Source organism: Phragmites australis, chromosome 18 (genome assembly GCF_958298935.1).
Source record: "Phragmites australis chromosome 18, lpPhrAust1.1, whole genome shotgun sequence".
Taxonomy (NCBI): domain Eukaryota; kingdom Viridiplantae; phylum Streptophyta; class Magnoliopsida; order Poales; family Poaceae; genus Phragmites; species Phragmites australis.
The window spans coordinates 1,345,842-1,368,383 of NC_084938.1; the positions used below are offsets into that span (position 1 = coordinate 1,345,842).

The 22,542-nt window shown below is 42.3% G+C and overlaps 1 protein-coding gene across 2 annotated transcripts; it reads right to left on the bottom strand.

Moving 5' to 3' along the window:
* Window positions 1-1,107: 1,107 nt before the first annotated feature.
* LOC133899540 (succinate dehydrogenase [ubiquinone] iron-sulfur subunit 1, mitochondrial-like) lies at window positions 1,108-5,107 on the bottom strand. Of its 2 annotated transcripts, none has more exons than XM_062340532.1 (2): window positions 4,374-5,107; window positions 1,108-1,471 (listed from the first exon to the last, which is right to left on the bottom strand). In XM_062340532.1, the coding sequence occupies exons 1-2, from the start codon at window positions 5,024-5,026 to the stop codon at window positions 1,294-1,296; spliced, it is 831 nt and encodes a 276-aa protein (XP_062196516.1). In that variant the 5' UTR covers window positions 5,027-5,107; the 3' UTR covers window positions 1,108-1,293. The 2 variants fall into 2 exon arrangements, with proteins under 2 accessions (XP_062196516.1, XP_062196515.1); XM_062340531.1 differs by lacking the exon at window positions 1,108-1,471 and adding an exon at window positions 1,490-3,581.
* Between the last annotated feature and the right edge of the window lie 17,435 nt (window positions 5,108-22,542).

The following is a 22,542-nucleotide window of genomic DNA, read 5'->3' on the forward strand; positions in this document are numbered from 1 at the left end:
TCACAAGTACTTATCTATACTTATGTTCTTCAAATTATCCCGATGAACTAATGACCCGCGTATGGAAATTTCAAAGTAGCCTCACACTTTTTTGCGTATTAGCTCCACATGGTTACCTACTCCAATGCTATCATGCTTTCAAATTGATCTCTGAAAACTATCTAACTAATGGTGGACCTAAAACTGGTAATGTAATGTTATGTCTAAACAGAGTACATGCCTATTACTTCACTTGTAGTCACTACTATAGAAAGGATCATATTTACTATGTCATCACTGCCGGATCACCAAAATCTGACAATAATAATCATATCACGGTAGGTTCATAAAAAAATTAGTATCACTGTATGTTCTAGAAAATAAACGACAATAATAATAACTTATCACGGTTGGCTCGACATTTAACATGCATGCATGTATGAATACGTGAACTTGTATCCATAATCATCCACACATGAACAAGGCGCGTACTTATGTACATGTCCTCATGTAGGCACTAAAAACATGTATTCATACATGCATGTTAGACGTATATAAAAATGCTCACCCATATCAACTTTATAGTACAAAGCACCAGGAACATATGTATAATATTGGTGCTATTGTATTTAAAGTTGCATCTAGTTCTGTCTCTGTACTATCTGGTATGACATATTTATACAATTTCATTTCATGCTTATTAAAAAAATTATCTTATATATATAATTCTAGGATAATGAGTCGGTTATAGTACAAAATACAAAGGAAGTGCTACTGGAATTTTGAATTTTGGCTAAAATATGTTTTAGTGGTAGAGTAGGACGTCACATAGCGCAAGAGCGACGATGGTCCACACAGTTCAGAAACAGGAATGAAGATCTCGTTCAAGAGGTGCATGGAGATGAACATCTTGTTCCATATCTTGATGCAATTGTCAATCCAATGTACAAGTATTTACGGAGTGGTTTTGTGGTACCAACTGATGAAGGAGCCTTTGATCTTTCGAAGAATGGCGTACTGACAAGATTTAGGCAGGAAGACCTCAAAAGATACCGAATTTGATACTATAAAACAACTCTTAAGAAATGGCCATCATCCATGAATTACTGCGTCCATAACAGCATACGATGCATGGCAAACGACCAAACTAGATATAACATAAAATCAAATCCAATACGGTAGCAATTATTCACTCGCTAAGAGCATCAGAGTGAAGGTCCAAACGGGAATCCTGCGTTCCAGCGATTATTTGTCAGGTACAAACTATGCAGTTTTTCACAGGTTTGTTCATAATTTTTGCAAGGCACAATATGCTCATTTTTGGGCCTCGAGCTGCAGCTTCTTCATCGTGTCGATCTGCTTAAACGGGTTCAGCCCCTTAGGGCAGGCATGAACGCAGTTCTTGATGGAGTGGCAACGGTAGAGCTTGAACTCGTCATTGATGGAGTCCAGGCGCTCCTTTGTGAACTGGTCACGGCTGTCCTGTATCCACCTGGGAAAACAGTGGAGGTTTATAGCACAGAGCAATCGTGGTATGACAAGCACGTTCTACCGTCGCACCACAATTTCAAACTCAACCAAAGGCGAGAACACGGAAACATGTAAAATAGCACACACATCTATAACATATATTATGAGCCAAGATTTCGAGCGCTCCCAGGTCCGGCTACTGCAGCTACTGTAGCAGTAGATCTCACATATGTGTGCATATAGATATACAATATGTACATATATACATATACGTATATATGTATATAAAAACATATATATACACATATACGTATATTTACATATATAATATAATTTTATTTTCAGGAAATTCCAAAAAATATCGACATGAATATTAGTTATATTGATAAATTGACTGAAATAATCTAAAATGCACAGAAAAATATTTAAAACTCAAAAAATATGGAACAAGTTTTGTTAGTTTCGTATTACTGTTATCTACGTACTAAAATTATGTGCATGCATGAAAGTACTACTGTTTTCCCTATAATTAAGTGAATGTGCTAAATATTGATAAATTTATAAATAAATATTGAGATATTCTAAATTGGTGAACCCAATTTTTTCAAGTCTTCTTTTGTCATATTCTGTGAAAAAAAAAGGCGTGGCGTAAGCGCGCCAATCAGACTAGTATATTTGGTTTCTACACACCTCAGCGTTTTACATACAGATATACTACTAAATAGGCTATTTGTTTAACGAGAAAGCCAGCTTCTTATGACAGTAGGTACTGAAAATACTCATAAAATATATTACCTAAAAGTACATGTTCATTAAAAAAACATAAATGCATGACAATGTAAACTGCTGGATCAGTTCTATCAGATCATGTTTAAGATTCCATTTTATGTTGTATGAAGTTAAGGCAAACAAAACTAGCTCCATTAACTCATTTTGATTTGTCTCAACTCACATGACTATAGCATCTAGGAATCTGATATTGTTGTATATCAAAATACATTTATGCTCATTATACTAGCTGCAAACCAAATTATTTAACATATCTGAATTCCAAAGATATAAAATAAAACCTCCATGCGCACATCAAATCAATGAAATAGAGGTAGATAAAATAAGATCAATTGAACAGCTAATGCAAAAAATTTGGTACAAATAAATCAGAAACAGAAACACCGAACATACATAATGCTGAACTGGCTACGTAATTAATAAGGTTTAGAGTAGTCCAGAAGGTAGAACAAAAATTGCTGGACAAACATTTGCACAAACAAGGGACATAAAAAAACCAAACACAAACAACTGGCAGGAAACAGGAAGCTGAACTGTTAGTGAATTCAGATTTGATTAGCAATAAAGATACAGTACTCCAAAAGTCCAAAGCATTGAGAGCAAACAAGGTATGCTTTGCAGTGAAATAGTACCTACTTCATTAGGAACATGGAAAACTATAAACATAAACAGATACGAAAATGTAACATGACACATTCACAATTGCAAGTGTAGACAGCGACCAAAAGAGTAACATTACCACATTCAGAAATGTTCCAAAACTTTAACTTCATAATGCTGAATAGCCGGAAGAACAGTACAATACACTGATTCAACTAAATAATAAAAAAGAGAACACATTGGCTGCTGGCCAGAAACTTGAAAGATAGTTTCAGGGATCCCACACTGAAAGATTGAATGCAGGCAACCTTATTTTGCTTGACTACTGCAGAGCTAGTGGTTTGTCCTACTGGTTTGTTAACATCTACCAAGATGCTTTCTTTACGCCCAACACTTCACCCTTATTTGCCAAAGAGCGGAACACAATACGGGACATGCGGAATTTCTTGTAGACAGCACGGGAGCGGCCAGTGAAAATGCAGCGGTTTCTAAGACGTGTCATGGAACTATTTCTTGGTAACTTGGACAACTTATAGCGGAACTTTTCCCGCATATCTGACGGAAGATCAGGGTCCCTACAGACAGCCTTATAAAGTTTTCCTCTCAGTTCATATTTTGCTGCAAGCAATCTACGTTTGTGGTCCCGCAGGTTTCTCTTCTCTGACACCCCATGATATCCTCGAGCTTGAATGTGCATGAACATGTTGGGTTTTGGTTTGATAAGCATCCCCCACAGCGGAAGCCTAAAAAGGGTGAACGTGTCATGGACTTAGCAACATCCTAAAGCTTACAACAAAGAAATTAATCATATTAGACAACTATCATTCAAGGGGAAGAAGTGACACACCACAAGAAAGAATTTTAGCATCCTAAAATTGGGTAGATCATCATCCATAAATTACTGGTGAAGGGAGAAACTAGCATTCTCTATACTGAAAGAGGTTAGCACTAGATTAAAAAATCACCGAAGGAACAAATTCACAACAATAAGGTTAGCAATCTTGTGAAGAATTGACCACTACAACAACCACATTGTACAGATTATTTTCTATTCTGAGAACATCATACTCAGAACCGTAAAAGGATGTCTAAGCAATCATCAACTTAACATATGCATTTAACACATTTCCTTCACTGGTGGTGCTACTATCATCAGATCAGAGTCACCGTACCCACCCAGTTGTGATCATCTAAGCTGCTTGGCAGGGGTGATACTGCTACCAAACAAACAACAGGGGATCACCACATAAAAGGATCAAACAATTCGTCATCACATGAGACCAACGACCAATCCTTCTAAATCACAATCATTTCCACGCTTGCACACTAAAGATAGCAGCTGCATCAAACTGATCACACATAGCACATGATCCACAACTATTTCGCAATCAGCAGAGTATGACTTATCAAACGATCAATCAAACATCATTCAGCAAATCAAACTGATCCAGCACAAGAACACACAATTCTTAAATGATGCCATCACAGCAGAATTAAGGGGGGCAGTATCAAGGGGAGTCGTGGCGGTGGTATACCTATTAGCGTGGAGCAGCGCTGCGGGGCCCAGGTACTCCTCGGGGTTCCACCAGTAGGATGGGCATGAAGTGGAGCAGCAGGCGCAGAGGATGCACTCGTACATGCCATCGAGCTTGGCGCGGTCGGCCTTGGTCTGCGGGAACTCCTTCCCCGGCTGAGGCGGCGGGTTCTTGCGCTTGAGCCAGGGCTCGACGCTTTTGTACTGGTTGTAGAAGTTGGTCATGTCGACGACAAGGTCCTTGACGACGAACATGTGCGGCAGCGGCGAGACAGTGGAGGCCGAGGACGCGGACGAGATCTTGGTGAGGCAGGCGAGGCCGTTGTCGCCGTCGATGTTCATGGCGCAGCTGCCGCAGATGCCCTCGCGGCAGCTCCGGCGGAAGGTGAGCGACGGGTCCTGCTCGTTCTTGATCTTGAGCAGCGCGTCCAGCACCATGGGCCCGCAGTCGGAGAGGTCCACCTGGTAGTCCTTGAGGTGCGGCTTCGTCGACGGCGAGTCGGGGTCCCACCGGTAGATCGAGAACGTCTTGGTGTTGGGGGCCGCCTTGGACGGCGGCGGCGACGGGGCGGAGGAGTGGGGCTTGGACGCGACGAGGCGGGACGAGAGGAGGGCGCGCGCCGCCGGCGAGCGGCGGAGGAGGGCGGCGGCCATGAGTGTGGATTCGATTTGGGGGCTCGCCTTATTTTTTTTTTCTTCTCGTTTTCTATTGGGAGGGGAGGAGGCGCGTGGTGGGCTTGGGCACCGCTGGGTATTTATACGAGTAGGCAGTAATGGGTGGATGACATGTGGGGCCAGGGAGGGATGGATCGGAATGGCGGTTCTAGGGGGCGGGAGAATGACAAGTGGGGTCTGGTTTGGGTCTGTTCTGTGGGTGGGAGTGTGGAGATGTGGACGGCAAACCAAAATTAAATTGGTCAACAAAACGCTTTCTTTTTCCTATTACAAGGTGATGCGTGGACACACAACTATATATATATATATGCACGTTACAATCATACACCGATAAATACATCTCTATCATACGTCTATTAATAATACCGTTGAAAGTATTTATATGTGCGTAAATTATTAATACTAGAATATGAACTTTGTGGGTGAAGTTCTATCCTCACGCCTCCACATCATTTTAGATTTTTTTTCTTTTCTGTTCTTACCTTTCTGTTGGCCTCATGAGCGAAGCTCTCACTGGGGCACCTGAGTTGTGGCTCAGGTCATGGCCTGTATTTTGTCTCTTATTTTTTTTAGCTCTTATGGGTTATCGGTCATGATCTGTGTTTGACCTTAGACACGACCTAAATCTTGAATCAGGCCTAGCTCCGCCTCTGGTTGACCTTGATATCATGCTTGGCATATTTCGAGGGTTAATTTATGATTTGAGAATGGTGTGGATTGTCAACAACAATGGTTTATGATAATTGAGAGGTTCTGTGTTCATTGATGTACTCGACTAACTCGAGTGTCAGTGAAGAAACGGGCTGATATGAAACATTGGATCATTGCTTCTAATGCCAGACAAACCTTTGATTCCAATAAAGTGATCCGCATTAACGTCTGCTGCTTTATAGGGATGAATATGAATCGATCTGTGAATAAAGATAATTACTTAGTTAAATAAGTTAAATTAAAGTAAACTGATGAATCGCTCCACATCTATCCCTACATTTAAGCGCTGTGACGGCCCAAGTAGGCCCACGATCGGTCTTGCTGATCACATGAACACAAACGGTGGACAAGCTCATCAGTCTTGCTGAGCTCCATCGCAGGCTTGCCATTGCAGCCCGTTTCAAGGCCCATGTTGTTGGAAATGTCTAGTTAGGGTTTATTTGTTTTAGTTTTAAATTGTGATAATTTAGTTAATTTTATAGAATCTATAAAAGCTCTTTTCCACCGGATCGTGAGACTTTGTAGTACAATTTAACTTGTGGATTATGAGAATCAGCTTTTATATTATGGTGTTTGTTTGTGCTTTTGCTTTTAGGCTAGAATTCATAATCCAAATAAAAAACAAACAGGGCCTTACTACCCAATTTGTATTTGTTTTTTGTTTGTGAAATTTACTAGACTTGCTAGATTTAACTCCTCTCAAAAAGGAAAAAAAATGTCACTACTTGTTAGATTAACTATACTTTACTCTTTTTAACAAAAAAAAAGATTTCAGATACTACTATGATAGCCACCATGCTGATGATCACTCACAGCATCCTGGCGTTCCACAGACACTGTAAACAAACTCTGATGGAATTGTATTGGTATTTTCTCTCTCTCTGAAAAGACCAAAGATGGTTGCCTAGTTAGTTGGTTCCGACTGCTAGATTGCACTCTGCATTAAGGTGGTTGTTAGGATTGGAATCCAAAGTAGGATCAATCGTAGAATCATGATTCTATCAGATTTTAAAAATACATATATTTGATATAAGAATTGTAATATGTTCTACGAAATGGATATTTATAATGTTGATTTTGATAATTTTAGTCAAATTATGTAAATTCGAGTGAAAATTTTCACAACAATTTCAATTTAGCTTACTATTACCCAATCGATATCCTACCAATACTATGCCATCCTACACGATTCATTTGATAATACACATCGGATCATAATTCTATGAAATTAAGATCTAGATATCGATACGGACCCTTTTGACTTGGCAGGATCGTATGCCATACGTATCGGAATCCGGACAACCTTACTCTTGCATGCAGATTGGTGGCCCATGTTCTGCATCTTCTCAACCCTCTCAAGTCTACTCCCTCCTTTACAATCTTCTCCAAGATCTGCACAACACAGCCAGCGAAGTACCATTGCTGCATCCATTGAAGTGCGTTTACTCCGCTGATCTTGGTCCTTGCTGCATGTCCTGCTCCATGGAGATCCTGCCCCACTAATGGAGCACTGTAGCTGATGAACCCTCCTTGCCCAGCTAAGCATATGCACCTCTCTACTCTGTAGTACAGTACCACAGCTAAGCATATGCACTTCAGTTATTGCACGGTAAAAGCCCCAAGGAGCGACCTCTGTGTAGGGTCGAGTGCTTCACTTTGGTCAGGTCAGGTCAGGTCACCTCCATGAGAGTGTGAGACCATGACCGTGACCATGGAGCTTTCAGCAACAATGGCGGCAGCGGCAGCGGCAGCAACGCAAGGCCTTGTTGACAGGAGTGTTACATGAAGCTTTTACCGTCCTTTGTTTTAGCGTACCAGCTCATGGATGTACGGCTCGGCAGCTCTTGTCTTTGCCTGCTTGCCTTCCAGAGGCAACGCAGCAGCCTTCCTTGTGCACACCTAATCCACATGCTCTTTTTCTCACACCATGGAAGCCAAAGAACAAGTGGAGAAGAGGACACGATGAAGAAGCGAAAATAAACCCCGGGGGGGGGGGGGGGTGTTCATAACAAACGAAATAATTGGGTTTCTTTGGATTCCATTCTCCAATTACTTCTTTTACTTGTCATATCTCCAGAGCAGAAAATCCCATTCCATTCGAGCTACTGCAACGATTGTATTTTTTTGTTCTTTTTTTAGGGCGTCAAAAACATTTGGCATCTGCCAGTCAGCTTAGTTTGGCATTCTTCTGATTTGTTCACCCATATGCTGCTAACATCCTCTAAAGCTCAGGATGTGGGATGATTAGTGGAGGTGGTTATTCTCTTACCTATTAGGGATTAAACCTTATGTTCACTTATTGTGTATTAAGAATGTAGTTTTTTCTTAGCAATGGACACAAGGCGTTTGTAATGATTTCATCGATCTTCAAGTTTTGTGATCTTTAATAGACATTGTATAAATATGTGTATATGATGATTTGAATGTATGCGTGCGTCTATAAATTATAGTTCAGGACAAGTAATCCCACTTCAATCCATTCACCTAAATATTACTGGTGCAACACTTCACATTTTTTTTAAAAAAAAGGTATTGTACTTCATGGTCATACAAATTACATATAAAGATAAATGGGACAAACATATATCATTTCAAAGTACAAATAGATCAATGAAACTTTTTTTTTTGCGGCAAAAATAGATTAGTGAAACTTGTTAAGCAGCAAATCCCAAAATTGAAAAGGTAGATATGTATAATCCATTGAACAGTAGATTTTTAGACCGAATTATGTTCGATAACTTGTCAAGTGAAATTTTCCATTATTGAGGCAAACCACGAAAAATTTATAATGTGATAATATGGCATATTTGTCCCTATATCATAACAGTAACATAAGTTAAACGACGAGTCAATTCGTGCACCCCAAGGTGGAATCTTTCAGAACGTGTGACCTATCACCGCAAGCTACGTGCATTAGGGTAGACTCCAGTTTTAAATAACAATCACAGGATAATGACATAATTAGTAGTACTAGTAAAACATTTAAAAGATGAGCTGAGGATGTGGAGCATGGCGGGGGCCAAGAGTTTAGGGCAACTTACCCTTTTCGCGCTTGCTCTTTTTTTTTTTTTTAACTCTGTCCGTGGGGGCCCCTCTTCCTTAATATAATAGTCAGATTTCATGTCTATTCGTTTAAAGAATAGAACATTTACAGTACCCTCGAATGAACGTGAGCTATTCATTTTCCTTCCTCTAACAGTTCATATGTACTTTATACCACTAAAACTCTCACCGGTAATATGACTTAGTATTGATGACTAAGTATAAGTAGTACAAGGTTATTATTGAAAAAGAAGTTGTGGCATCTAAGTAAATTTGAGCATGTAGTAGGGCAATTAATAACTGATAATCATTTTCTTCTTTTAATCGGGACCCATTCATTTATCATTGGAAGATAACATCTCTCATTTTCTGATGCTCTTCTCTTCTTCCTTTGTAGCTCCCTGGCAGTGGCGATTTGGGAAAATCGGATGCAACGATTTAGAGGTTCGGCGGTGGCAATTTGGGGAAATCAGATATGGCTTCATGGGGGCGAATGTGGTGCGTTAAGCGTCTGTGGCTTCATCAGGGTCCTTGTGCGCGTCGGGTTGGCGAACCTTAGCTGCTGGCATAGAGGGAGACGACGTGTTGGCTCTGCGGGGAGGGAGTGCATGGCGTCGATGGGGGCGAGGTTGCGTGAAGGCAGATCGGGGGCGGGGTTGGGTGCGTCGACTAGGCTAAACCCTAGCCACCGTGGCTGCTGTTGCCATGGCGTTGTGGCCTCCACCTTCCTACATTCGAAGAACGTGTCCGCCATTGAGCAAGTAAGGTAGTTAAATATTAAATTTAATCAGGAAGGATGCAAGTTGTACCATATCATGTTTCAGATAAGTTAATGCTGTCTCTAAGTAGACAGTTCTATCTTTCCCATAACGCACCATATCATGCTGATCTATATCTTCCTCGTCTATTGTGCATTCTGCATCCCGTCTTAGCACGCTGGTAATATATGTTGTCTCTAAGTAGACAGTTCTATCTTCCCCATTCTTTATGCGATATACATCCTTTAGAAGACGGATTGCTGCATTTGTAGTTTGTGGTTGGAAGTTAAAATCGGGGTTATATTGCGTCATGAACTGGATATGAACAAGATTGTTGGAGGATTAACTCCTGTCGCAGGGATCCCGAGAGACCCCTTTTTAGAGATTTGGCCGGGGGGATGATCCTGAATAAGTTCGTCGGAGAAATAAATGGGAATGAATGCAACGACCGGTGGTGGGGGTGTTGACCTAGTGCAAGAAGAAGTAAATGCACCGGAATTTAGACAGGTTCGTGCCGCACGGGGGCGTAATACCCTACTCTTGTATGGATGCTATAACTGTCCCGAGGAAGTCCCTCAAGGATGTTGCTGGTTACAAGAATATGGGCCTATCTAAGAGCTTGAGGCTCCTTGTTCTTCGGCTGGGACTAAGCTCAGCCTTCCTCACAGTGCTCTCTTGCGCTACGTTCTTCGTGTCTGCTCTTGATCTCTGTTGTGCTATTCTCCGTCTCTTGTTTTGTCGCCCGGTCCATCCGTCCCCTGCTTTTGTGCCGCCGGCTGCTTTAAGTACACGCCGGCCGCGACATGCCCCGAAAGGAAGGAGGGGGCACGAGTTTCGAGACGCTATAAATGGAAAGGGCATCATCATTTCTTCTGAGCGAAGTGATCGGGGGTGGAAAATGTGTCACACGCCCGGTCACCCATCACCATAAATGCCCTGGCAACGGGCGCCGTGGAGAGGGCACACCGGGCAGCCGCAGAGCAACCCGGCGTGCTCGCCCTGTCTTATTCCCCTGCCACAGCAGCGCGGCAGACGGAACGCCTTGATCCTTACGACGTTATCCCGAGACAAGCCGGATGGCACGGGACGGGACCCGTGCAATTAATGACCCCACGCCTCTCTGCCAAAACATGGCAGGAACTGACGCTGAGCGCAGCGGGAGCAGTTGGAGGTGTCAGGCCACGCACGCTCATTAAATGCGGCCTCGGACCTCTGACTGGTTGACACCTCATCGGTGGGCCCCTCGGGGGTCTTTCTGGGTCGTCGGGGTATCGAGTGCTCGGGGGTACTGTTCACATCCCCGAGCACTCTCTCCCGATAATGCCTATCCTTGTCCTCGGGGTGCCGGGTGCTCGGGGGTACTGTCCACTTCCCCGAACACTCTTTCCTGAGCACCCCTGCACGGACCCTCGGGGAACCGAGTGCTCGGGGGCTGCCGCGTGCAGCCCCGAGCACTCTCTCCCGATCACTCTTGTACGGATCCTCGGGGAACCGAGTGCTCGGAGGCTGCCGCATGCAGCCCCGAGCATTCTCTTCCGGAACTTAGCTCTTCTGACCGTCGGGGGACTAGGGTGCTCGGGGGTGACCGCACACCTCCCCGAGCACTTCCTTCCTGGTACTTAGATTCCGTGGATCGTCGGGCAACTGGGGTACTCGGGGGCCACCGACCGTGGCCCCGAGCACCTTCTCCCGGGACTTGATCTTTTCTCATCCTACAGGAGAGACCTCGCGGGATGACGCCATGTGGCGGATGGCTGGCCTGGCCTCGGGATTCGGGGACCCCCGGTTCCTGATACACCGACAAAGATGGACATTGACCTTTTGAGCTGAGGTCCGTATTTGTTTGTTTGTCGCTTTTGCTAGGTCCTCCTTGTGACCAGATTCATCATCTTTTGATGGCTTCGACATTCGGAGGTTATTGGCCTTCAGCTTTTGTGTTGGACTTGCACTCTACAAAGGTCGAGACATTTAAATGTCAACTCTTCTCTTTTGGGAGGTTCACAAAGGTATGAATTGCCATGGTTAAACACACTTACCCGATTGCCTTCTAATGCATCAATGCGTTTGTGAATTCCTATGAGCCCGCCTTTGACTATTATCCCTAGTGTCACCACAATGTAGTAATGTACTGCTTGCTTTCTTGTAGTTACTGCATAGTTGTGAGGTTATGGCAACAGCTTTTGTTTACTTGTTCATGCAAAAAATGGATTTATATAAATACCTTCATGTATGGGCTGCCTGATTTACACTTGTCACATTCTTGTGGTGGTGAATTGATGTCAGTAGTTGTGCATGGTTTGTGAATGCTATAGGTCGCATGGTGTCATGAACAATCGATTACATAAGTAAGAAAATGAATCTGTAGCAGAATCCTAGATAGCAATTGAAATAGTAATTGTTAAGTGTTGTGTAGCCTGTTTTACCGTTCCTTCTCCAAATTGATGATGATGTTCAAGTTTGGCTCGTTTATTTCCTCTTGATTGGTCCCAGAACTGCAGAAGTGTTTTTTCACATCCGGTGAGACATAAGGTAGGATATAGATGAGTCATAGACACCTTCTCCGAGTACCATACCTGCATGCAAGTAAAAGTGTAAACTTATTGATTTACAATAGAGTAGACTATTTGCATGAAGGCCCTTCATAGAAAACTTGGTAGAATGTACGTACCTGCAACAAAGCTAGATTTCCCACCAAATTGGCAGCTTCATTATTAATGTATTTTGTGATATGAAACTATTTAAAGTAAGGCTGCGCCAGTTAAGATTCTTAATATCTTCAACTTTCTCTATGAGTCCGATAGAGTACGATTTGACATACAACTGAGTTGTGGGGCAAGGATAAAAACCAATTGTGTAGAACACAAATATTCGAACAAAGTCATCATAATAGCTCTCGGTGGTCTTGAAATACTACTTGAGTACAACAGAACGAATTGCTATGTCATCTTTCCATTTGTACTGTTGGAACAGATTCGGCATATGTCTCTTTGGTGCTTCTTTTATTTAATCCCCTTTGGCTGGTAACCCAAGTATATGTTCGACATCCTCGATGGTTATTTTGACCTTGTTTTCTCGAATTATAAATTCTTCAGTTTTGATGTCAAAAGTATTCACGATTTCCTTGCACATGTCACGTTGAATTTTAAGAGGTTTTAATTGAAGCAATGAACCAAAGCCTACTTTTTGGGCATCATCCTTCCTTTCCTTTCTGAATTTGCTAATGATTTCTACGAACATATACATGTGCCCTGCTCATCATCATATAAAATGAACGTCAGTTAAGTGTGCATATATTGATAATGGCATATCAGTAATGTAATGCATCATATGTTTGTTGGGTTTTGCCTGCCATATATTAACAGACTATATAAGCACGCAGTAGACTTGTGATTGATAAGTTGCACAAGTAAACAACATGATGTACATTGAAAAGTTCAGAGAATGGCAATTGCTTTTGTTGTATAGTTTATTAATTAATTTATGAAAATAGGTGTACAGGGCCGTAAGAGATGTTAGTCAGAAGTTAAAATTGGCTATCTATGGAGGCCCAAGAGGGAGAGGTGTTGACCTAAGTGGTGAAATTGAAGTTGAGGTAATCCCCTTCTTAATCTGATTTATTCCTATTGTACATCCTGGTAGCAATTGTATGTGAACTAGATAAGGCAACCTACTTTCATCCATCTACGACTATAGTCTTTGACTTTAATTTTCAATTTACCTATTCGTTTAAGTACTAGTTTGATTACTGAGGATGATATGTTAATGTTACTTTAATTTTTTGAAATCAGATCATGTCCAGATGCATATCACCAAGGAGATCTGAAATCAATTATACAATCCACCTAATGCAAGTATGATGTTGGCGGATGATAACAATGTCTGTTGTGTTAACTAGTGATGGTAGTGCATAAGGCATACAATCGAAGTACAGAGTGATGCTTACCGGGTTGTTGCTTTCAGACTGCTGCTGCTTTCGACTAAGAGGTGGCTCATAGATTGGCTCCTTGCGCCCTTCCATGTTGAAGCTCATTTTCTTGCCTGCGTATGCAATTGAGTAGAATTTTGCTGTACGTGAACTTGATTTCTTGAGGCAGTGGTTTGTTAGTATGAAATTGAGAACATCTATAGATGATGTGCTTTTTGTCATAGATTTTTACAATAACATTGTTGGATTATGAGAATCCAAGAAACTGATTTTCGTCTATTTTATTGAACTCCCCATCAAAATTTTTTAGAATCTATAATCTAAATTTTTTTCACAATCCACAATCTACAAGCTTCTTTTCAGAATCCCCAACTAAAACAAACATGCCCTAAATATGTGAACCACGGGTCGATCTATTTGGTATATGATCTCATGTACACATGAAATACCAAGTGTTGTTGTATTTCAAGGATATGCCAACTCATTTTGTTATTAAAAAATTTACAAAAAAAATTAAAATTAAAATTATGTAAAAAATTGTATGAACTCATTAAAAATGTATAAAGTCATTAAAAATTGTACATAACTTATTACAAATCTTTGAAATGTGAAACGAAATCCAAATTTAATATTGGATTGATACCTTTTTGTTTGACAGGCCCATAATGAAGCTTGAATCAATTTTATCCTAACATGAGCAATCTTGTTTCCCCGGTTGGCCTAAAAAAACATTTTCTTTCGCGGCGTGCACTGGATTCGTCTTCGCCTGCCTGAAGGTCATTTCTTGCGCCGTGTCGGATCCCACGGAATCGACCCACTGGATCTCAGGCAGATGTACATCAGTAGGCGACGCATGAGCTAATCAATCGAGTTAATGATCTCGTGGTCTAGTGCAACAAAGAAGAGACCCCTTGAGCCTGTCAAACTACATGCAAGAGCAACTAAATTTTGAGCAATCCAACCAAACCATCATTTTCACGCTATAACTCTGTACATAAGCAAGATGCTTTTAATTCATGAGATAGTCAACAACACCACTACATTAAACAACCATGAGCAACTTGGACTTGGATCGGAACACAAAAACACGGTGGACTACAAGCAGTCACTGGAGTTTGTTCAACATATCAAGAGGAACAAGTCTGGCAAGCCACATACATAAGTTTTTTTGGCGGTTGCTTATTGCACACTTTCTGGCATGGCGGGCACCCTCCTTTTGCCTATGCACTAGTCAGCTATCCAGCTCTGCTCCACATCAAGGATCAATGCAAATCATAATTTTAACATACTAGGAAATATAGACATCAAATTTTCTACGTACATTCATGACTTCTGACACATATTTTTCAAGGATTTTCAAGCAAGTGAAACATGAAACTCGCAATGAATTAAGAAAATTTGATAAGCAACAAACTAAAAATATAGAAGAGATACCTCAGGATATAAATGAGCATAGTCTGATGGTAACCCATTAGTCATCCCGCAAACTAATCACATATGCCTCACAACACTTGGTTATTAGCCATTTGATAACCCCATAAAGCCTCTATATGCCTAAACATCACACAAAACATCCAAAGTTCATATATACGAATTATTTCAAAAATTACTCACTTGCCCCTAGAGAAGTTCCTTACACTTAATTTGTCCTCCATGATTCTTGGTACGGCTTCCACATCTTTGTTCAATGATGGAGCACCTTTGAAACAATCTTCTTTGGATCGAGGACTTTGCTGGTGGACGGTCGGTTCGCCCTACCGGCAAAGGCCTTAAGGACGTCACATCTATCCTCTCATGGTTCTCGATATCTTTCCCATAATATCATCAAAGAACTGCATCACCCTCTTTGTATCCTCCACGCTCCTTGAAGCTTTGAACAAAGCACAATTACCCTTGTTGCGGAGTGCATGAAAACAGTCCATTTGTTCTGACCATACCTGCATGTTGGTACCTATCTCAGACAGGAATGCACTCTTCGCTTGCTTCGTCCACCTATTGCTAATACAACAAGGAGGAATGATGTCTATATGGGCTGACCGCATAACGCAAAATATGTGTGCACATGGAATGGCTTCGCTCTCCATCATTCGGCATTGGCAGGCAACACTAACCATCGAAGAGCCCTCAAAGATACATTTCACATGAACCCGACGTTCACTCTTAACTTTTGATGCAACTTTATACCTTATAGTTCTGTTATTCCATGTCACCTCTATAACCTCCCATTTAGATAGTCTCCAAACCTACTCCCTCACCTTCAGGAACATCATCGATGTGAAAACACGCACAACCCTCTTTCCAAACAGGTCAGTAGTTATATCAGTGAAGGGGACAAAAACTGAGACTTTTGCGTCAAGCTCAACCTCATTCCTATGGATGCTTAACAGGAAAAACTCGTAATGCTCCACTAAATCTATCATGGACATCTTCTGGTCTAGATGATTGTGAAGCCTTGAGTTCAGGCTTTCACTTCGTTGATTGCTCTGCATGCTCAAAAAATGTCTCCTTTTCATGTATGCCGTGGACCACTTCTTCCTTAGTTCAGACATCCTCCAGATCTATAAGTTCTTTTCTGTGATATTATGCTTTTCCTCACCACCCAGCATCTCTCAAATTCATCAACCTCCATAGGATGGTAGATGAACTTTCTAAACTCCCTAAGCTTACGACCTTGAAGTTGTTTAACCATGTTCTGTTCTATGTGCCAACTGCACAACCGATGATCCGCCTCTGGCATAACAATCTCAATTACTTTTGCCATTGCAGTGTCCCCATCTGTGATCAATGACCGTGGATGTTGCTAGCGCATCGCCTCCAAAAATGCTTCTAGCAACCAAACATACGAGGAAATAGTCTCATCAGATAAGATACTACAACCAAACAATATTGTACTGCAATGGTGATCAACTTCTATAGAAGGGACAAATGTGAGGTTGTACTGGTTCACGCGATACATATTGTCGAATACGACGACGTCACCAAAGGCACCAAAGTTTATCTGGGACTGTGAACGTGACCAGAATAGATTTTTGAAGTCGGTCTTCATCATCCGTACTATATTTGAAATAAAACTCTGGATTCTCATTTTCCCTCTCTTGCATATAGTTTAGGACATATTTTGCATCGCTTTCTTCAACTTTTTGTTTCTTCTCTCTAGCAATAAAGTTGTACAAGTCATGCAGTAGAAATCCAGTCTCCCTGGGACTACCATGACTCTTGTCCATGACATCCATGATCTGACATGGCCGAAGCCCACCCAGTCCCAACGCAATTGCCTCGGCTTTCTGAGCATCATTAAGCCCATGGTGCGACCACAATACAAATACATGCTCAGGTTTTGCAAGAAGATGATCATGGATATCCACAAAATCCTTAACATACCAGATGCCACCCTTTTCACTCATCTGGACACTGAGCCTAGAAGGGCATCTGCACTAGGTGAGTGCATGTGGCTGCCTTTGTCGATTCGTTCTTTCAAAGTAATCCACATAACTGAATCCTTCACATGAGCATACAAATCTCCTCCATATCACCTTACTGCTACTAGATCTTTTCCTCACACTATCCTTTCGAACACTAAAGCCTTTCCCTCTTGCATAATTATTGTAGAACACATAGAACTCGTCCTCTCTCCTAAACGTCTGATTTGCTACAAAGTTATATTCCTCAATCTCCTCCAGTGTAGCGTCCTCTTTCATATCCATGTTGCCAGGCACCTATTCAAAAACAAAAATGTCACAACCATAGGATAAATAATGGGAACTTAGGCGGCAACAGCAAATCTCCAGGAACCTTAGTAGTTTTCTTTACATTTTTGTTTCCCCTTTAACAGCCAGGGGCTTGGTCTTCGTACTGATGTCATTTACTGTTAAGCTCCTTGGTCAGCCTAGGCTACCTGGATCTAAACCCTAACTCTGATGCTTATCTACCTTAATGAAAGGGCACACCACCATGCATGTTATTCTAAAAAATTGTCGTAACCATTCTTCAGCTAAACCTCCTGAAGACCCCCTCAACAAAGCAAATCCTAGAGAGCTAAATTACCGTAAATCATCAGCCTAGTTGGTATATGACCATAATTGGATCTGATATCTATTGTTCAACTCTACTTATAACTACACTAGATTGTAGTTCAGACTTCTCTCTATCGATTTCCTCTAACATCAAAACCACTAGTCTGTAATATGCCAAGTTTCAGCTTGCTTCCTTTGTTACTTGTTCAAAATATGCACAACTATACTGATGATGATGATTCTATGGCTACTCCTCATGTTTGATTAACTACTTGAACTACAACCTACCTCACAATTGGCTAATAAACTATCATATTGCTTTTAATTTTCTTCATATCCTCTTGTACATATTTCTACAAGTGTTTGAACAATGCATTCAGGATAACTACTCCCTCTAAATGCATCAATTATCGCTTGATTTACCTGCACAAATACCAACACAACAACAACCCTCCTTGTCTGATGGCCACGCCGCGACGCTCTACTGATGAAATGTGCCAACAGTCGCCACCGTCCGACAATGCAGTCAGGTTGGACAGCAACCTAGGTTATAGCTCCCGGATGGCTCCTACTTCCGCACCACAACGTGTTGCCAAGGGAGGTCCCGTGTCCATGCCGCAGCGATGTGCACCTGTGCATAGCTGAGTATGTGGTGGCTGTAGGGATCGGTGACATCTTAAAAGGGAGATGAATTAGGACACCTAAAATCAACCGGCTCTAAAAACTTCACAAGATAAACATAAATCAATTTCTATCTAAATATGCTATAGGTTCATCAAGTGTGTCTACTCTACCGCTTAAAAGAGTTTGTAACCTATAGCGAATTCTAGCAAACTACTCTAGGAGCTAAACATGCAAATGTATATTATAAGAATGTAAATACGAAAATATAAAGATGGTAGATAGAGTAAACTCAACACAAGGATTTTTTATCCTGAGTTATCGATGGTATAAATGTCACCCCTAATCTACATTGGAGCAACCACCTAGGCTATAGCTCCCGGACGGCACCCGATCACGACCCTTGAGTCACTTAGGTCTCAACTAGGTTGAGCCACCAAGTTATTAAGGTAAGATCTCACCACAAGTCTCTCTTCGGGTCACTTGCCGCAATCTCCACGTCCTCGTACAAGCTTCTTGCCGCCGCTCCACATCAAATCGGTGGGTCAACAAGTATGAGCCACTAAGGCTTATGATACTGACGAGTCACCAAGACTCTAAGGTGCTGACGTACCACTTGGTACACAATAGCATTACTCATTGATCCTCTCTCTATGCAGCAATACCTAGCAACAACTCTCTCTATGCCTAATAGTAATAATTATTCTCTAATCTTGTACTTAAGTTTCTTGGATGATCACTTTTAGTACTTTGGTGGCTTAGATATTTTTTCAAGTGTCTGTGAGCTTCCTTGGACTCCAGCACACTCAAATGGCCGAGTGAGACGATATTTATAGCCTCAAACCCATGAACTAGTTGTTGCTCTAACGATAAAAAAAGATTGTGAACACCGGATGATCCGACGTTAATAGTAGTACAAACACCAGGCCATCTGACGTGTATAACAGCAAAAACTAGATGTTAACTAGCCGTTGGACCCACACTCAAACGCATTATGAACATCAGATGTTCCGGTATTATCTTGAACTGTATCGCCAGACTATCTAGTGTGTATACTTGAGCCAACCAAGTCACTTCTCACTGAGCATTATTCGGCGTGTAGATCTTCTGATTACCAGACCATCCGGCGTGTACGACCACGCCAAAACTTGCCATTGCAACATCTTCTACAAAATGCTCCGGCGTAGCCAATCTTTATCATTGGACCATCCGGCGTGTCCAACCTTTGAACCATCTTTTGAGAATGTTCCAGCATGTACAAGCCTCTGAGCGCCGGACCATCCACTGCCAGGGAAAATGCCCCGACGTGTACAAATGTCTCATCATCAGACCATTTGTCGTGTACAATTTTTCTGAGACTTGTCTAATTTAATCCAATCTTTGTCCCGCTTCGGTGGCTTCTTCATGTATTACATCCATAAGACTTACTAAATCATATACTTAACAAATATGTTAGTTATATTAACTATATTGTCATTAATCACCAAAATCACATACATGCCCTAGAAGGGTCATGTTCGCTGCAACGACGCCACCTCCTAACTTTGCACCGGAGTGGATTGCCGACGGAGGTGTTGAACGCGGGCGACAAAGACGGGATCCGCATTAAAGGCGGGCAACAAAGAAGTGGTCAGCGGCTAGCACAGGTTGCAGGGACACCACGACGGCGTCAGCACGAGTTGCGCGGTGGCTGCTGCTGACCAGATTTTGGCACCGATGCCATGTAAGTCGCGATCCAAAAGAAAGTGCTGGACACACCACCCCGCGAAGGTAGCCAACACTGCGCCAGAATGGCCTGCGCGTCAGCTACACCTGTTGGCCAAATGTGCATGTCGATGGCACATCGGCGGGTTAGATCCAAATGATCATGCTGGGGAGGACTGCCGCGTACGCAGCCACCAGAACAACCACTTTGTTCGCCCACCATGTTGTCGCCCTAGGTGCAAATGGCGCCAAGAAACTGTAGCAAATATGGTTCTTTTAGAGTATGTATGTGATTTTGGTGATTAATGACAACATAGTCAATGAGACTAATATGTTTACCAAGTATATGCTTTAGTAGGTCTTATGGATGCAATACATGAAGAAGTCACCGCAGTCAGGATAAAGATTGTTTGATTTGGATAAGTCCCAGAAAAATAACCACGCTAGATGGTCCGGCACATAGGAGTTTGCACACGCCGAAGTGTTTTAACCCATAGCAACTGTACACACCAGAAGGCCCAGCGTATGAAGTCGGCAACGCCGGAGTGTTTGGATTGAAGAAAGAGACGAAGATGATACACGCTGGGTGGTCCAGTGCTCTGAAGATATACTCACCAGAGTATCTTGTGCAGAGAAGATGTCAGGTTCGGTTGGCTCAAGTGTACACGTCGGATGGTCCGGTGATTAAGCTGATGAACACGTCGGAATATCAGGTGTTCATGGTAGGTTTGAGTGGGGTTCTAACGACTAGTTTTTTGGATGATGTGCACGCCGGATGGTCCGGTGGATACAATATTGTTACCCCTCCACTCGGTCATTTGAAGGTGCTGGAGTCCAAAAAAACTTATAGACACTTGAGAAGACATCCAAACCATCAAAGTACTTAAAGTGATTATCCAAGTTAATTAGCACATAGATTAAGGAGTGATTAGTGCTATTATGCCTAGAGAGAAGTGTTGCTAGGTGATTGCTGCCTAGAGAGTGGATAAAGGAATGATCCTACCTTATATCAAGTGGTATGTCGGCACCTTAAAGTCTTGTTGACTTGTCGATACCTTGAGCTGGAGTTGCTCAAGCTTGTTGATCCTCTGACTTGGTATGGAGTGACGATAAGAAGCTTGTACGAGAATGCAGAGATCCTTGCCTTAGTGGCTCAAGTTCCGAAATGAAGACGGCGGTAAGTGACCGAAGGAGAGGTTAGCGATGAGATATTGCCTTGGTGGCTTGGTGGCTCATCCGGCTTGAGATCTTACCTTGGTGGCTTAGTGGCTCGAGAGCCGTGACTGTAAGAGTCTTGATGACTAGGAGCATATCCTTGGTAGAGCTCCAACGTGGACTAAGAGTGATATACATACCATCAATACCACGGGACAAAAATCTCTTGTACCAAGTTTGCTCTCTCTATCTTATTTACGTTTTTGTATTTACATACTTGCAATTTACCTTCCTAGAATATGTTGCAAACCTTTTGAACGGTAGAGTAGACACATTACTTAAACCTAGAACACATTTAGATATAAATTAATATAGATTTATCTTATTAAGTTTTTAGAACTGGATAGTTTTAAGTGTCCTAATTCACCTTCTCCCTCTTAAGACGTCACTGATCATTACACAAACTTCAAGACCAGCGACTCAGTTGCAAACGGTGGCTGAAGCCCAATTGGAACAAAAGGCTTGTTTGGTTCGACGGGAACAAAGACACAACTGCCCCTCGATAGCGAACCCCATAAATTTTAAGATAAATCGGACAATTACAAACCTAACCTCCTAGCGGTTGGGGCTAGGAGCCTAGGGGTGGAGGGCTGGTGGTGGGGCTCTCTGACGGTGGACAACAGAGGGGTGGTGTGGTTGGATTGGGGCAACGGACGACGGAGGGAGCCGAGGGACGCTGGTGTGAGACCGTGAATGCCAATGGTGCTGGGCTGTTGGCGGCGGGTTAGATATTAGGGTTGAGACTAGAGAGTGGAGTTTAGAGTAAGTTGGATTGAGTTACTGGACCCACTTGTTATATATATAGACGGGTAAACGGGTTTTATTTATATGGGTAAACCTTACTCATACTTGTGTATCTATTCCTATCGGATAGTGATTTATGTTTATAAACATACCAAACCCATGGACAACAAATAAAGTGACAAACCCGACTTTATTAGATATTTACTGGGGGTAAACGGATAAAACCGACTTCCTTAATCCTCACGTTCAATCGTGATTATAAACACTCCAAGTCCAATGATGACACGATTAGAACAACGCAACGCTAATTTCGGACGCGGGGGATCATAAGAAATGTGCAGCGAATAAAGCGGCATCGGTGTCAGTTGCGTCCAGCGAGATGAGTTGACGAAGTGAAGACCATGCATGCATGCATGGCTCCAAATGCAAACTACCCTACTGATTAAACAAATGGTGATTAGAAAATGTGATCAGAGAGCACTAAACAAGTCGCCGGACGGCAACTAGCGTTGGTCCCCCCCGGGCGGCCGTTGCCGGCGTCGACCGGATCCTCGTTAAAAGATGAGAGGGATTAAACAACAACGCTGGAGAAGGTCCCAATCATCCATCCATCCATCCATCCCAGCACTGCAGAAGAAACAAATTCAGAAAAAGCGTAAAAAAGAAATGCTACTACCAACGTAAACCACCACCTTGATTCTTGTGACAGAGGCAGCAGATGATAGGCTGAGAGGGAAAAGGAGGTTTAGGATAACAATGCTG